General features: G+C 44.3%; 1 protein-coding gene across 2 annotated transcripts in view; it reads right to left on the bottom strand.

Moving 5' to 3' along the window:
* Positions 1-2,500: 2,500 nt before the first annotated feature.
* The window catches only part of LOC148540550 (hematopoietic lineage cell-specific protein-like), an 80,229-nt gene continuing 64,342 nt past the window's right edge, over positions 2,501-18,387 (bottom strand). For both annotated transcript variants that reach the window (XM_088444311.1, XM_088444315.1), the window contains exons 15-16: positions 17,872-17,943; positions 2,501-3,033 (exon numbers count right to left, since the gene is read on the bottom strand). In XM_088444311.1, the coding sequence (XP_088300437.1) occupies positions 2,897-3,033; positions 17,872-17,943 (209 nt within the window). In that variant the 3' untranslated portion in view covers positions 2,501-2,896. The remainder of the gene's footprint in view (positions 3,034-17,871; positions 17,944-18,387) is intronic.

The following is an 18,387-nucleotide window of genomic DNA, read 5'->3' as shown; positions in this document are numbered from 1 at the left end:
CTTGTATTTTAGTTGAGGTTGATGCCAATTTAATACATGAAAAAAGGATGGATGAATTCCCATGCTATAAGGTAACTGGAGTTTACATTGATTGAATAGGATACGGTTGAAATTGTAAAATGCCCAATACATTTAACAGAGAATTTAGGAGATGGCTGAGATTTTTAATTCTTAGTGGACAGGCACACCTTATCTCCTACAGACATTAGCAGTGCAGGTGAGCATCCTTTATTTGTTTGGTCCTTGTATCCTAATTGGTTGTGATTTTTACCCCTTGTTTCTTTCACATTTTGATGTAACACTGATACATTATTGAAGTTGCTGCAAGATGGAAATGGTTGAGGATAATAACCATAGTTTGCAAAGAATGGACTTTGTAATGTTGAAACATGTTGAGAATTGTTATATGCAAACTCTGCTAAAGAAAATTATTTAGCCCAATTATCCTGCTGATAATTAGTGTTACAAACATTGATTTACTCTAATTTTGGGGAAACACTAAGCCTTGGAGAGAAATAAAGTGGAGAGTGATAAAGTACCAACAAATCAGCTCCTGTAATTTTTCAAGCACAGCCTGTAAAGTGACAGTTAGGAACTGATTGGTTGGTCCTTTATCACTCTCCAAGGCTTAGTACATCTCCCCGTTAGTCTGAGGATGGTAACTAGAGAACAATTTCAATTTATTTGAAGGCCGTCACAAAATGCTTTCCAGAAGTGAGATGTAACCTGTACACATCAATCTGATACTATGGAATCCAGGCAGTCATGTAATATGAAAATATTTTTGATAAATGAACAATCTGTTTGAGGAGCAGTATGTAGCTTGGTCAAGGTAACAAAATGTGCAATTTTGGAGTATCTGTCCATAAAAACAAGTATATTAGTAAAACCCTTGGATGGATGTAGATCAGTAATGAAATCAAAGGGAACTGGTATATGTTGTAATTGGCCACTAAGTAGGTCATTGGGAGCCCTGTAACTAGCCGAAATTGTGCGATCTTTGACATACTGTTACTCCATTTGAGTGAACTGTGGCCACCAACAAACTTCCGAGCATCTATTTTAAGGGTGTTATTGGTACCTGGATTTTAGTTAGTGGTAGAGTTATGATGATGTAAAACTGTTTTTAACAAATGTGAAAAAGAAATGTGCAATCAAGAATTTATGGTCAAGCATCCATCCTCCTAGAGCTGAGCTCCTGTACACCTCAATCTGTCTCTAACAGCTTTCTTGATCTGATGAGAAACTACAGTAATGGGTTTATTTTATCTTCTGGTACTGTAGTATCATAAGGACTGCCAGATATTGATCTTGAACCTTTTTAAATTGTCTGGAAAAGGAATCCGCCTTTTGATTGTTAGAACCCATTCTGTATGTTACCACGAAGTTGAAGCTAGTATAACACATAGCCCACCTGTCTTTCCTGGAGCTCAACCTTTTAGCAGACTGGTGGGGATCATCACAATGCTTGGAAAATGCGTGGGAGAAAAGTGGGAAGGAATTCAGGAGTGGGCCTTACTTTTCTAAATAGTTAGAGTTAAAGCATCTGAACAGTGCTGCCTTTAATCCCCATTTTAAATTATAATAGATTAAATATTTTTTCTGTATTAGTTTGGATTAAACATACAAGACTGTGTAATGTTTTTCTTCAGAAATTTGTATAACATCAATTTTTAAACCTCAGAGAGTAATATCCATTCTCTTACATCACACCTCTCCGCTTATAAGTTTACCAAAACTAGAACAATGATCTCAATGAGAGAAAGACTCCTCATCATCATTTGCAAGGATACTGGCTTGAGCGTGTGGGTGGTTGTTTGCCCAAGAGGCACTTCCTTCTGACTGAATAACTGATGCTGGATTGGGAAGGGGAATGATTCAGAACATTTCTGCCTCCAGAAAACCGTGTGCCATTCATTTAATAAGGAATTCAAAAATATCAGCAGTTGGTTATGGCAGTAGCACGGTGAGAGAGGTTGTGGTCTGACATCATGGTTAATAACACTAACTTGCCCTTCCAATTGTTATTATGGTTTACCACAAGAGGACAAGTGGATGTGTAATCCTTAGCAACCAATCAGCTTCTAGCTCTCATTTATCTAGTACATTCTATAAAATGGTAACTAGAATCTGATTAGTTGCTATGTCAACACTTCCAAGTGTCCTCTTTAGAAGGTTTGATAAATGTCCCCCAAGATATTTGTTAGGTCACATTATCACACTGTCATAAAACACGCAGCATCTTACACACTAAACAAACTGTTTTGAAAAATCAGTTTTTCATTGAATATTATTAAAGCTGAGGAAATGGTAAATTTATTGTTGATTATTATTTCACATAGAGAGGCAGCAGTTTGCTCCTTTATAAAATGCATAATAATAGTTTAGGCTGGAGCTATACATTCTTTATATGACATCCAATATCTATTGTGTCCTGGATTTAACTCCATTTGCTGTTTGTGAACATGGAAATACTTCACAAAGCAATATATTTTTAGAAATTCAAGAAACATATAATACCAACCTCAACGTATCACTGCACAACATATTTTCTGGTAGTATCAGCAGGACTGTCAGATATTGATGTTGAACTTTTTTAAATTGCATGGATAAGGAATCCGCCTTTTGATTGTTAGAACCCATTCTGTATGTCACCACGCAGTTGAAGCTAGTATAACACATAGCCCACCTATTTTTCCTGGAGCTTAACCTATTAGCAGACTGGTGGGGATCATCACAATCCTTGGAAAATGCGTGGGAGAAAAGTGGGAAGGAATTCAGGATTGGGCCTTATATGTTTCTCGAATTTCTAAAAATGTATTGCTTTGTTAGAGTAAAGTATTTCCATGTTCGCAAACAGCAAATGGAGTTAAATCCAGAACACAAATTCAACATATCACTGTACAAGATCCACGTAGTTGGCAGGGAAGAGACCCCGCTGACCTCTGCAGGATCCAGTCCACCATCCCTCGTCCAGCATTTCAATATCGGTGATTAGATCCTGAGGTTCAAATGATATCTCATCATCTCCACCTGCGAATCACAAACCACGATAATATGAAAAAGGAAAATTTATGTGTTGACACATGCTCACTTTACTGGAAACATATCATTACATAATGCCAGATATTTGATAATTAGACCATAGTTAGGGTATTTTTGTAAATAAAGTTTACTGTCTACATGGGCAATAGTTTCAGCTATCATCAAAGAGAACTTTTACTCATCCCTAATCCACTCAATATATGTATAAATCAGTATCAATTTACTTGTGGAAGAAGAGGGTTGCAGTTCTTCGTTATCTTTGGGCCTAATTTAGCAGCGATCGCAAATGCAACCATGTACGCAGATCAAGCAATTGTGGTTGGAAAAACACAGGCATGCCTGTCCGTTTGAACGCTGTTGCTTGAGCCTGCATAAATTAGCCACTGCGACTGCACACGCAGCTTGAGAGCCCACTGCGTGCAAAGAGACTTGCAGGGGCATATCCAACTAGTCGCGGGATTTCACCCACGGTTAATTGACAGGCAAAAGTCCCGCGACGCGGGGTTTAGCTATTCAAATAAATACAGTAGCTATTTCCCCATGTCATTAGACCGGGACTCCAGCGCGAGAACACACGGATTCCGCGAGAACTGCGAATAGAGCGGCCTCATGCTGATTTTACCTCGCACCTACATGAGGTGCTAGGTAAAGTCAAACAGCGGGGACTCGCGCGCGTGGTCTCAGGGACACCCGCGCGTGGAATCTCCGCTAATTGAATCCCGTCCAACGCGACAATTAGCTGTGGGGATCAATTGGACATTCCCTGCAGTGTCTGCGGCAGGTCACACCTGGTGTAAATGCTGCATGAGTGGTCGATGGTACCAATGTTTACACAGAAGAGCTCCAGTGGATGGACGTGAGAAAGCAGCAAGCATTAGCATATTTTCACAGCTGCCCTATGGCAGGCGCAGTTTCTGCCTCTGACCATGGTCTCGGCTTTCAGCGACATGCCCGCACTGCTTAGCCACCCCCGTTACCTACCACCTATGACTCAGAATAAGCCCCATGGTCATCAGTATATGATTATTACAGCATAAATAAAAGTTTGCAAATCATGTTACTATCAACTGAAGTCTATGATTTGTCTATTTTTGTATATGTTCCTTTTTTTTTTTACTTCATATGAGTCTACTTATCGAGGATTGGAACTTGAGCCTGATAATAAATTATAGTTATCGCTGCATTTTGCAATGATTATAGTTTTCCTAACCTATTTATCAATGCTCTTGTACTGAGACAGCGCTTCCAAAAAGTGCTGTCCCAGAGAGAGTCTGAAGATGCCAGTCATATTCACATCAATTTCCACAGACGCAAAAGACTTCACTATGTCCTCCTCTAATTGTGCACATGCTGATTAAGGATATAGATATAGATGTACCGTATCATTATACTATTGTGGTGCTCATCCGGAGACTATAAACTCATTATTGCAATACAGCCTGGGTAGGCAATGTGCAGCACTCCAGCTGCTGTGAAACTACACATCCCAGCATACCCTAACCCTGCCGCAGTTTTGCTGTTAGGGCATGCTACAACTGTGAAAGGGCATGCTGGAATGTATAGTTTCACAGCAATTGGAGTGACTCACATTGCCTTCCCCTGAAAAAGAGTTTTTAGATGTTGCCCATAGCAACCAAACAGATTCTAGCTATTATCTTCTAAAAGGTGCTAGTTAAGTCGGCATTTTGCCAGTGGTCGGAATTCCGGCGTCCGTATATCGGCGGTCGGCATCCCGTCCTCCGGCATTTTAACTACATCCCCTAATATACAGTACAAATAACATTTTAGTTTGGCATCGTTTCCAACATAGCACTGTTAGATGTGCTGCTATTGTATTTCCTTTGTATGTTCCTAGTCAAACAGAAAAGCTTTTAAATAGAATCTTCATAGCAAAATAGAAGTCAAAAGGCATGTTACCTGGCAGTCAGAAAACTAGAGTCTATGGGGCCTATTCATCAACACTAAAATAACGTTTTTAAGGACATTTTCCTTAAATAACGTTATTTTGGTATTCATGAACAGACTCAGGGGCCTATTCATTAAACCTAAAAATTCTCTGGAGATAATTAGCTTTAGAACTCTCATGGAGTTCTAGCTAATTATAGGTGGAATTCATCATTCCACCTCTCCATAAGTATCTATTCCGAAAAGCTGTAATTTTTGCGATGACAGCTTTTCGGGAAATAGATACTTTTCCCTGGCTACACTACCTTATCGCATCTGGAAATAGTGCTGCGCATGCGCTGTTACATCTGTAAAACCAGCGCATGCGCAGCACTGCCTACAGATGCGTTAAGTTTGTGTACCCCCCCACCCCCCTCCGCTCACCCCCCCCCCCCGACTTACCTGTCCACGCAGCAGCCTCCGGCTCCGTCCTGCTGGTCTGTCATGCGGTTTCCCAGCAGACCACATGACAGATTAGAAAAAAACAAACAAACTTTTTTTATGTCTAAACTTTATTGTGCTCTGCTGGGGAGCACACATGTCCGACCAGCCTCCGGAGCCTGAGGACGGAGCAGAGCGCCGGAGGGACTCGTCGGGGGACCTGCACACGCGGATACAGGTAAGTCGATTCTGCTATTCGCCACCTCACAGTGGCGAATAGTAACTGCATCAAATTGCGAAAATTGATAATTTTCGGAATTTGATGAATACCACAATTTCCACATCCCCATACTAATGTATGGGGAGTGTGGAAATTAACGCAGGGGAACTTAGCAATGAGATATCTGTGATATCTCCTGTGCTAAGTGGCTACATGAATACCAAAATAACGTTATTTAAGGAAAATGTCCTTAAAAACGTTATTTTAGTGTTGATGAATAGGCCCCTTAGCACAGGAGATATCACAGATATCTCCTTGCTAAGTTCCCCTGCGTTAATTTCCACACTCCCCATACATTAGTATGGGGATGTGGAAATTGTGGTATTCATCAAATTCCGAAAATTATCAATTTTCGCAATTTGATGCAGTTACTATTCGCCACTGTGAGGTGGCGAATAGCAGAATCGACTTACCTGTATCCGCGTGTGCAGGTCCCCCGACGAGTCCCTCCGGCGCTCTGCTCCGTCCTCAGGCTCCGGAGGCTGGTCGGACATGTGTGCTCCTCAGCAGAGCACAAGAAAGTTTAGAAAAAAAAAAAAAGTTTTTTCCTTTTTTCTAATCTGTCATGTGGTCTGCTGGGAAACCACATGACAGACCAGCAGGACGGAGCCGGAGGCTGCTGCGCGGACAGGTAATTCGGGGGGGGGGGGGGCGGGGAGGTGAGCGGAGGGGGGTGGGGGGGTACACAAACTTAACGCATCTGTAGGCAGTTCTAGCATGCGCTGGTTTTACAGATGTAACAGCGCATGCGCAGCACTGTTTCCAGATGCGATAAGGTAGTGTAGGCAGGGAAAAGTATCTATTTCCTGAAAAGCTGTCATCACAAAAATTACAGCTTTTCGGAATAGAAACTTATGGAGAGGTGGAATGATGAATTCCACCTATATTTAGGTAGAACGCCATGCGTGTTCTAAACCTAATTATCTCTAGAGAATTTTTAGGTTTAATGAATAGGCCCCTATATCTTATTTAAACAAGAATAAGAGGGAGAACCACATCCACACAAGGGAGGGATCTGAAAACATCCTTCTCTTCCATGCAGTCTGAAAATGGAGTAAGATATATTGGCAGATGCCTACAAGTTAGTAGGTGCGTACAGGGGCGTCTTAAGAGAGGAGGGGGCCCATGTGCACTCCCTGTGCGGGGCCCCCTCCTCTCTCCCCGGTGGCCGGCAGCCGAGTGAGCCCGGAGTCTACTGCACATGCGCAGAACGCCGGAAAAATGCCCACAGCGGCCATTTTCCGGCATTCTGTGCATGTGCAGTAGACTCTGGGTACTAGAGTGTAAAGATTTTTTGTCCAACCATCCAACTAGTTGATTGGTTGGAATGACAATCTGGTAACATATGGGAGTAACTGATGATCAGCAATTTGCTCCTAAATGCCAGAAAACAGATGAAAATGGTCGTCAGACAAGTTTGTTAAATGTTTGATCTAAACAATTTGTTCTAACAACAGTTTTGTCCATTTTCCAGCGTTTTGGAGCAAATTGCTGATTGTCATTTGCTTTCATACCTTACCGGATTTTCATTCCAAGCAATCAACTAGTTGGATGGTTGGACAGAAAATTTTTTCATGTGTACCCAGCATTAGACATGTGACAAGTCATTCACAGTCAATAACACACAGATACTGTAAGAGACATCTTGAAGTGTTTAACAATTTAACTACATGTCAATATTTTGACATCAAGTTCTGTTAAAACTACCTTTCAGAGTTTGATAAATATGACAACATATTTGTTCCCTTCAAGATATTTGGAAATGGCGATGCTTTATGGTACTTAATAAACACAGGAAATATTTGCAATATCTCCTCCGCTAAACTGTTTGAGAAATGGGCCCATACTAAAAAATCTTGGAAACAGGCAGATATATTTATTTTATGCATGTCTTCTGAAAAAAACAGCCTGATAAATCAGTAGTGCACACAGGGGGGGTTTCCGAGTACCTAGAAACCCCCCCTGCCAGGCCAATCCATTCCCGCAGCGCACAAGTATTTAGTGGTTTTTAAAGTGAGACAGAGAGCTTTGTCTCTGTCTCATCAGGCCGGTCTGTGAGCTCCGACTGGGCAGCTTCTACGTAGCTATGGAGATGGCTGAGCAGTACAGGGGAGCTGCTGCAGCTCCTCCCTGACAGCTCCCATGTGCCTTTGAGTGCCAGTGATGTCGGACAGCATGTAATTAGCACATCCACAAACATCATCACAGGTACTGTACCTCCCAGCTCTGTTTATACCATGGGTGTGGGGGGGGATGGTCTGTAGTCCGAGTGTGTGTGTAATCTGCTCTGAGTGTCTGTGTATAATGTGCAGTGTAAGTGTCTGTGTGTAATCTGCTCTGTGTGTCAGTGTGCAATGTGCAGTGTGTCTGTGTAATGTGCAGTGTAAGTGTCTGTGTGTAATGTGCAGTGTGTGTCAGTGTATAATGTGCAGTGTAAGTGTCTGTGTGTAATGTGCAGTGTAAATCATGCTTGCCAACCCTCCCGCATCTTGCAGGAGGCTCCCGTTTTTTTGACAAGCCTCCCGCTGCCCGCAAAACTATTGAATACCCCGCATTCTCCACAGCTCCGTCTGAAATCCTGGACATTGCATGCGCAGGTCCGGATGTGACAGGGGAAGGACATGACAGCAGTATGCCTGGCCACTCACCGCGGGGTTGTGGGTAACATTGCCGCCTCCCCCAGCAAGCAGAGCCTTCTGGGTGACTTGCCAGTACAGACAGAGATGTCCATTCTCTCCTGCTATAACGGGGACAGACAGCAGCGGCTACAACTCCTTCTTCCTCTGCAAGTAAGTAATAGTTACTGATAGTTATAGTGTAGTGTAGGCGGGAGGGTGTAACCTGTGATGGGAGCTGCGTTGCGGACAAAGAGATAACCGGGCGGCGGAGGGATGGAAAGGAATGCAGGAGCCAGATTTGGGGAGGGGAGAGGACAGACCAGGGAGGTGTGCTCTATGTATCCCCTCTATTGGGCTCCCCCCCCCCCCCAGCCTTGGATTATACAGAATTATTATCAGAAACTAAAACTGAAAGAAGAGGGAGAAGTCCGTGCAGGGGTTGGGGGTGGAGCTCCATGGCACTGTGCAGCAGGCTGACTCAAGCAGCATGAGGGAGAGGACTCAGAGGAGCACTGCAGACACGGTACACAGTGTAAGGTAGTAACAGGGATGGGGGACACTGTGTATAAGTGTGTGACTGTATGTATGTGTGTGAGTGTATGTGTAAGGAAGCGTGTGACTGCCCCCCCTTCCCCTCCTCCCCCAATGCTAGGGGTCCTCTCACCCTGCAAAGCAGTAGGCATTGCTAGCAGCTGTAATAATTATTCTTTTGGTGCCCATGTCTCACTGTTAAACCCCCAATAACACTGAGGGCCAGCATCCTACATACACCCCCCTCCATGCCATGGTGACCTCACCCAGCAGAAAGCAGTGATTATTTTTCTGCTTCTGCTCATGTTACACCTATTACATCCTACTATATGGGGGTCAGCTGCCAGCTCCCTCCTACACCCCCTATGCTTTCCTCCCCACCAATGCCAGAGTCACCTCACCCTGCAAGTGTCATTGCTGGTGCCCATTGTAAACTATTACACTGCAATACTACTAAGATCAGCTATCAGCATTCTGCTGCCCCTTCATACCCCTCTACCCTGCCCATACTGATATTAGTACTACAGTTTTTGCCTGCCACTACAGGACACACCCCTGAGTGGAAATATATATGCCCATAGGCGGATCTACGCCCTGGGGGCGGAGCATGACAGGTCCCCTCAATGGCGCACCGCGCAGTGCATTTTACTAACAAATATAGGCCCTGATTCAGAGCCGGACGCTATGACCAGAGCGCTTGCTCTGAATCAGGGCCCACCTCCATTAATATGGAGCGTCCTCCTGGACGCTCGTATAGCTGTGGGTCACCACCCACAGCATATACGAGCGTGCAGGATGATGGTCGCGATGGTCTTGACCATAGACCATCGACCCACTTGCGAGCGGACAGCCGCAAGTATGGTGTAAGTGTCTGTGTGTAATGTGCAGTGTGTGTCAGTGTGCAATGTGCAGTGTAAGTGTATGTGTAACGTGCAGTGTGTGTCAGTGTGCAAGGGGCAGTGTGTGTATGTGTTTAATGTGCAGTGTAATCTGCAGTGTGTGTCTGTGTGTAATGTACAGTGCAAGTGCCTGTGTGTAATGTGCAGTGTAAATGCCTTTGTGTAATCTGCAATGCAAATGTCTATGTGTAATGTGCAGTGTAAGTGTCTGTTATCTGCTCGGAGTGACTGTGTGTGGGAGGGGAGGAGGGGGGATCTGTCCGAATTGGGAATACAACTATACTTACACAATACATTACAAAAATGTAACTATCCATGTGTGAGAGTCATGTGGGTGATATATATATCACAAAGTCAGGTGCATAAATATCGGGACATTGACAGAATTTTCATATTTTGGCCTCTATTCACCACCACAATGGCTTTGAAATGAAACAAACAAGATGTGCTTTAACTGCAGACTTTCAGATTTAATTTGAGGGTAATTACATCCAAATCAGGTGAACGGTGTAGGAATTACAACGGTTTCTATATGTGCCTCCCACTTTTTAAGGGGCCAAAAGTAATGGGATAAACTAAACAATCCTAAATCTAACTTTCACTTTTTAATACTTTGTTGCAAATCCTTTGCAGGCAATTACAGCCTGAAGTCTGGAACGCATAGACATCACCAGACACTGGGTTTCATCCCTGGTGATGCTCTGCCAGGCCTCTACTGCAAATGTCTTCAGTTCCTGCTTGTTCTTGGGCCATTTTCCCTTCAGTTTTGTCTTCATCAAGTGAAATGCATGCTCAATCGGATTCAGGTCAGGGGATTGACTTGGCCATTGCATAACATTCCACTTTTTAGCCTTAAAAAACTCTTTGGTTGCTTTTGCAGTATGCTTAGGGTCATTGTCCATCTGCACTGTGAAGCGCCGTCCAATGAGTTCTGAAGCATTTGACTGAATATGAGCATATGATATTGCCCGAAACACTTCAGAATTCATTCTGCTGCTTTTGTCAGCAGTCACATCATCAATAAATACAAGGCAACCAGTTCCATTGGCAGCCATACATGCCCACGCCATGACACTACCACCACCATGCTTCACTGATGAGGTGGTATGTTTTGGATCATGAGCAGTTCCTTTCCTTCTACATACTCTTCTCTTCCCATCACTCTAGTACAAGTTGATCTTTGTCACATCTGTCCATAGGATGTTGTTCCAGAACTGTAATGGCTTTTTTAGATGTTGTTTGGCAAACTCTAATCTGGTCTTCATGTTTTTTGAGGCTCACCAATGGTTTACATCTTGTGGTGAACCCTCTATATTCACTCTTGTGAAGTCTTCTCTTGATTGTTGACTTTGACACATATACACCTACCTCCTGGAGAGTGTTCTTGATTTCGCCAACTGTTGTGAAGGGGTTCTTCTTCACCAGGGAAATAATTCTTCTGTCATCCACCACAGTTGTTTTCCGTGGTCTTCCGGGTCTTTTAGTGTTGCTGAGGTCTCCGGTGTGTTCTTTCTTTTTAAGAATGTTCCAAACAGTTGATTTGGCTACACCTAATGTTTTTGCTATCTCTCTGATGGGTTTGTTTTGATTTTTCAGCCTAATGATGGCTTGCTTCACTGATAGTGACAGCTCTTTGGATCTCATATTGAGAGTCGACAGCAACTGATTCCAAATGCAAATGTCACACCTAGAATCAACTCCAGACCTTTTACCTGCTTAATTGATAATGAAATAACGAGGGAATAGCCCACACCTGTCCATGAAATAGCTTTTGAGTTGCTAGTCCCATTACTTTTGGCCCCTTAAAAAGTGGGAGGCACATATAGAAACCGTTGTAATTCCTACATCGTTCAACTGATTTGGATGTAATTACCCTCAAATTAAATCTGAAAGTCTGCAGTTAAAGCATATCTTGTTTGTTTCATTTCAAAGCCATTGTGGTGGTGAATAGAGGCCAAAATATGAAAATTCTGTCAATGTCCCAATATTTATGCACCTACCTGTATATATATATATATATATATATATACATTATGTATTTTTGCTAGTATGTGAATGTTTGTATGTATATATTCGTGTTCTTGGCTTATCCATGTATCATTTATTATTTTTCATGTTATTATTTTTCATGCTATTATCATGTGCAGCTACACTGCACTTCTTTAATCTGCGATATGTCAATTCTTTTTCCTACATGTCATTTGGTTGTTTTTGTTTATTCACGTCTCCCACAGCACTGCTCTCCTTGTGTGCTAGGCTCCGCCAATTTTTCACACACCGTTGTGATCTGTTTCCATGGAGACAGCTTTCTCTCTCTTCACAACATGACACCGTCTGATGACGTCATCAGGGGGCGACTCCCGCCGCACGGAGGCGCGCTGTTGGACAGACGTTTTTTCATTTGTGATCTTCTTGTATAAAGGTAAGCACTGTTGTTTTGTTTTGTTATGCACACCTTGAGAAAAAGGCCGTTTAGGCCTTGAAACGTTGGTTCACGCTGGAATAAAACATCTTTACTTCATTGCTAAGTCCGGATGAGTGCCGCTTATTCCTGCTACTCAGAGCAGGAGACATGGCTTATATAATACTATAGCTGGCACCACGGCATGTTGTTCATTCAATGAGTGCCTGTCTACATGCTTTTATTTATATATATATATATAAATTGTATACATATACATACATATGCAGAAACCCCTCTTACAAATCCTGCGTTTGCCCCTGTTAATAGCTGTTAATGGGTTACTGATAATAAAATAATTTGCAAGACAAGGTTGTTATTTTTCTGCTGTTCATGTTACAAATAAAGCCCATAGTGAAGCTGTGTTAACACAAATACAGTATTTGATTACATGAGAATCCGGCTAACCTCAATTCAATTTCTAAGCTATCACATCCGATCACCCTGCTAGCTGGAACTGTTACAATGAGTATTGACAGTAACAACTGCCTCTCTACTCTCCAATCTCTCCTTAATGGTGTGGCTAGACTGATCTATATGTCACACCATTCTGTCATTACCTCCCCTCTACGAATCCCTCCACTGGCTCCCTAAAGGATCCAGTTTAAACTCCTCACCTTAACCTTGAAAACTCCCTCACCCTCCTCCCTCTCCAACCTCATTTCCTTCCACACCCCCTCCCGCCCACTCCGTTCAACTGGTGACCGCAGTCTTTCCTCCTCACTGATTATAACCTCTCAGTCCTGCCACCAAGACTACTCATGTACTGCTTCCAACCTACGTATTAAATGCTTTCCATCACTCTATTAACGTGTGTATGGGCTCAGGGCAAGGGGCATGTAAATTCCAGAAGACATACTAGGGAGTTGAGATCCCAGTCGGACCTACAATTTGTGTACACTGGGCAGAACTTGAGCTGGGTTGTCTGCGCAGTCTGGGCAGAACTTTGACCCGGGGAGCCTGTTTTGGGCTTTCCACTGGATGGATTTGGATGAAAACCTCACAGAGGGGTGGCAATTGGTTTGGGATGTCTAATGGAGTGGTTGGGGTCCCGGTCAGACCTCACAGTAGAGTGTGCCAGGCAGAACTTTGACCCAGGGAGCCTGTTCTGGGCCTTCCAGTGCATGGATTTGAATGACATCACATAATTTGGACAAAAACTTCACAGAGTGGTAACATTGGATCCCAGAAGACATACTAGGGGGTTGAGGTTCCGGTCGGACCTCCCGTATGTATGCGCTGGGCAGAACTTTGAGCCGGGGAGCCTGTTCTGGGCCTTCCACTGGATGGATTTAGATGAAAACTTCACAGGGGGGGGTGACAATTGGTCTTGGATGCCTAATGGGGTCCCTGTCAGATCTCAAGGCGGAGTGCGCCGGGCAGAACTTTGACCCAGGGAGCTTGTTCTGGGTCTTCCACTGGATGGATTTGGACAACATCACATAATCAAATTTAATAACTTGAAAATTTAAACCCGGGCAATGCTGGGTACTTCAGCTAGTGTGTTATAATGGGCACTACTATTGTGTGTATAAGGGATACTATGGTGTGCACACTATATTGATGAAAATGGGGCGAGTCTTAAGAACACACTTTTGAGTGACCATGCCCCCTTTCCCAGCATGTGCGCGTCTTTGGCGTGCTCATAAGTACATCCTTAGATCTTGAATACCCCTACTTCAAAATTCCCACTTCGACCACTGCCGTGGAATATATCGCCCCTAAATTGTTGTTTGCCTCTAAATGGGATCCATGGCAGATGCTCACTGGTGGTTTCTCGCCATTTAACACTCAGCGCGTGAGAGAAACCACCAGGGGGCGGTTATGTTTAACCTTGTTCCTCTAGCTGCGCCGGGCCATAGGGCTGGCAAGCTTTTAATAAATTATTTCTATTGACAGACAGCGACCCCTTAGGGAGGGGCCCCTCTGAATCTTGGTACCCGGTAAAACTTTCCCCTTTGTAAAATGTGTACACCTGTGAATCAGGCCCATCACATTGTGGATGTTATTACCCATTTCTTTTCTGTGTTTCTGTGTGTTCCATGTGTGTGTGCCCTAATTTTAGATGCTTTTAACACTATCCAATTTCTTACAGCTTTGGGGCTTAGGCATTAATTTACTTCACTGTAACTTCTTAATTTACTAAAATGTTCCGAATAATTCAGACTCACAGGGATGACACCCATAAAGACAGTCCTAAGGGCTGCTTACTTTGGGAATAATCTAAGCAATAAATGAAGCTGGAAAGAGCAGTATTTCTAATATTGTAAAGTTTTATTTAATTAAGTACAACGGGGCCTTAATATGGAATGCCACCAAATGTAATAAGTATACTATTCAAGGCATGGGAGAAGGATACAGTGAAAAAGAAGTTTAGTTCCAAAATCAGCCAATATATAAATGTACAGTAATTTTAGTTATTCTTCGTTTTTCATTTGTTGGTACTGTACCTTTTCATGCTATACAATCGGGCTTGCCGATCGAAGGGATGCCGGGCTCCGTGAGCGGACAGCCGCGCTTTAGGTTTAGGGCACCCGGGTGGGACTTAGGGTTAGGCACCCCCCCAGGGGACTTAGGTTTAGGCAGCGGGGAAGGGGGGGGGTTAGGATTAGGCACTTAGAGGGGGGATTACCCCTAAGGAGGGTTAGGTTTAGGGGGTTAGGTTAGGTTAGTCAATACTTACCTATCGACGATCGGGATTTCCAGTGCTGTTGGGCTTTCGCTGCCGGGAACTCTGCTTTGGTCGGCCAGGCGCTGCCAGGAATCGAACCATGCAGCTGGCGGTATTTCATACCGATTCCCTTTTCATGCACTTTACCTTACACAACACCACATGTTCCCATATTTGCAGATTTTGGAACCAAGCTATTTTTTTCAGAATCAATTGGTGCCATTGTACCTATTAGTTACAGCTTTGTATAGGAAAACTTTAATTATGACTACAGAGGTGTCCTCACACACTGATCATCATTACACATACGGGCCCTGATTCAGAGCCGGACGCTCTGACAGAGCGCTCGCTCTGAATCAGGGCCGTCCTTCTTAGTTTTTAGAGCGGCCTCTGTGGGTGACCACCCACAGCTATAGCGAGCGGCCAGGAAGATGGTCGCGTTGGTTAAGACCATCGCGACCATCGGGCTTGCGATGAGACCCTTGTGGTAGGGTCTCGTTGCCGCAAGCCATGGGAACGCCTCCGCCTGGGCAGCCACGCCCCCGGCACGCCCACCAAAGGGGGCATGCTGTCACTCACCATCGACAGCATATGCCCCCTTTGGTACGAGATCCGGAGCGACGGCTTGCCCGTCGCTATCCGGGTCTCGCGCATGCGCACGACGGAGCCGGCTCTGTCGTGCACATACGCAGTGGGCCAACATCGACCCGCTTACGAGCACTCAGCGCTCGCGAGCAGGTCTGAATCAGGCCCACGGTGGGATATGCTGAGTGCGACTGAGACGCTCCAACACGAATAGTGCACCATATTTTTCTTTCAATTCTATTTCTTTGTCACATCACAGATGCAGTGAAAAGGAGATCACAGCGTACTAGGGGCCTGATTTAGATCCGCTCGCAAGCGCTTCAGTGCTCGCAAGCGGGTCGATGGTGGGCTCTGTGCACGCGCAAGCCACGGAGCGAGAGAGAAATTCTCTCGCTCCGTGGCTCACTACAAAAGGGGCGGCTGTCGATGTTGATCGACAGCTCGCCCCGTTTTGTAGGCGTGGTGGGGGGTGGCTTCCCAAGCGAACGCCTGCCGTTTGTGGGCGGCCCCACTGATATCACCAGTGATGTCAGTGGGAGAGCCTCCGGCTCTATTAGAGCCGGAAGCTCTGTGGGGCTTGCGGCCACGAGACCCCACCACAAGGGTCTCGTCGCAAGTTCCGATGGTCTTGACCATCGCGACCATCATCCTGGCCGATCGCAATAGCTGTTATTTAGTGGTCACCCACAGCTATGCGAGAGGCCAGGAGGCCACACCAAAAAAAAAAAAAGCCCTGATTCAGATCGAGCGCTCTTTCAGAGCGTCCGTCTCTGTATCAGGCCCTAGATACGCTAGGCTGTGACTTCAATCGCACAGGAATTGGTATAACACACATACAAAGACGCAGATGATGCACAATGGAACTTGTGAGCAAAAGTCGAGGCTGCTGATATCGGAGCCCTTTTTATTCAGACACAGTTGCACACAGATGTACAAGTGCTGCAAGCCCCAGTGGTCTGTTCCCGGGTGATGCAACAAGCATAGGCTTACTCCCTCCTGTGCATGCATGAGCCGGCATTGCCAAGTTACACCTGTGCACTGCACCTGGAGCTTGGTTTTAAAATGGTTTGAAGTAGTAAAATAATAGCTTAATTTGAATAATTAAGCATTTTCTTTTATATACCAGGTGGTGATAGCATAGGAAGCAGAGTACAACCAGGAATTAACAGATATCTCTGTATCAGGCCCTCAGTCCTCAATCACATGCACAAAGAGATACAGAACTGACATAAAAAAGTAATTGAAGCAGAAAACTCTAAAGGCCCCCATACACGGTGCGATGGCACCGTGCGAGGCGATAGGGGATCCGTTGCCCGACATATCGGGCGGTCCGCACACACGGTGCGATCAAGTGGCCGACCGCCCGATATGCCGGCTCCCCGGCTGTCACCCGCATAGAAATCCATGGGACTGCACATCGCATCCCCTGAACTTATGGTCCTGCAGTAAGATCAGGGGGTGCGGTGTACGGGAGCGCGCTCGGCCTGACATCAGGGCCATACATGGTGTGATATAGCAGGCAAATAGCACCAATCAGTCGGATCGCCTGCTTTATCGCCCCGTGTATGCCACCTAATGATGTTTTGTAACAGGGAGATAAAATGTTTGTGTAAATTATGCAATTTATATAAAAAAGTGCAGAGTAGCAATCAAAATGTTGAATCATTTTCACCCTTTATCATGCTTATATTTAAAAATTAGATTTCATTTTGGAAGATAACATGTGTAGAGAAGATTCAAGCGATAAAGAGAACACATTCAAATTGGGGTTTCATGTTTAGCAGGGAATGCATACATTTTTTTCCCCAGAAAAAGGCTTGTGTTTTCTATATCCCCTGATGTGGTGTAGAGGGTTGGGTATGTGGAGAGAGAACCTAGACTTGCTATGAGATGCCTGCTACACCTTCTAAGCTCATTTTATACAGGAAGGCAAATTTATAGAATCAGTTCTACTAATCATATAATAACATTATTATATACAATAGTGGCATATACAATATAGATAATCCCACTGTCCTGTCACTTTCATAATTTATTCAAGACAAAAATGTTAGGACATAGAAATGGTATTTTTTACATATCCATTCCCAGATGAACCACAATTCTGCAAAATTTGGTGCAGAGTGATTTTACAGGGCAGTTCCCAGAAGTGTAATGTGGATTTGCACCTATTCATCTACTGCTGGGACAAACTAAAGCATTTGCATACAATGCATAGCACAAAATAATTCATATGTTCTGCTATAAAATAACCATCAGGACTGACAATTACAGAACCGCACACTCCTCTGTCCACACAGTCAGAGCCCATTATAACATACAGTATAACACAAGTACACCCTAAACTCACACAACATTAGAGGTCAGAGATGTACACACAACCTCATAATCTTGTTATACTGGTAACTCTAAAATCACACATGGTTTCAAGTCTAAAACACCAATCACTTACTTACCTCCTTCATAATCATACAAGGCAACAGCAGAGATCCCTGAGGCTCCTGCCTGACTGATATTTGTAGAAGGCACTGAAAGTAGATGTATTAGAGTTAGCTCATGGTTTAATCATGTACATCAAAACCAGGACCGGATTGGCCACCTGGCATTTGTCAGAAAGGCTGATGGTCTCTGGACCGGTTCGAGGAGGGCGGTAGTACCCCCGCCCGCCACCTAAAGTCACCAGATGCAGAGTATTAGCTCTGGGGGAGGGAAGGGGTGGCGGCAGTGGGCCAGGAAGAGAGGGGGGAGTGCCGCGAGACAGGCCCCCGTGACTCATGGCACGCCCCCTTGAAACTAAACCACTCCCCCTTTGCACGCGCACACAGGGTGGACTGCCAGGGCTGATGTACAGCCCCAGTTCGTCCCTGATCAAAACAATTTAATTAATTGCAGTATAATACTGATGCTTGTACAGTCGCTAGTGCTTTATATAAATCAGTTAACGGTAATATTGTGAGAGGACAGTAGGGACA

Source organism: Taudactylus pleione, unplaced genomic scaffold (assembly GCF_031769625.1).
Source record: "Taudactylus pleione unplaced genomic scaffold, aTauple2 ptg000019l, whole genome shotgun sequence".
NCBI lineage: Eukaryota > Metazoa > Chordata > Amphibia > Anura > Myobatrachidae > Taudactylus > Taudactylus pleione.
The sequence above is the reverse complement of the archived record's forward strand: the minus strand, read 5'-3'. Positions and strand labels throughout refer to the sequence as shown.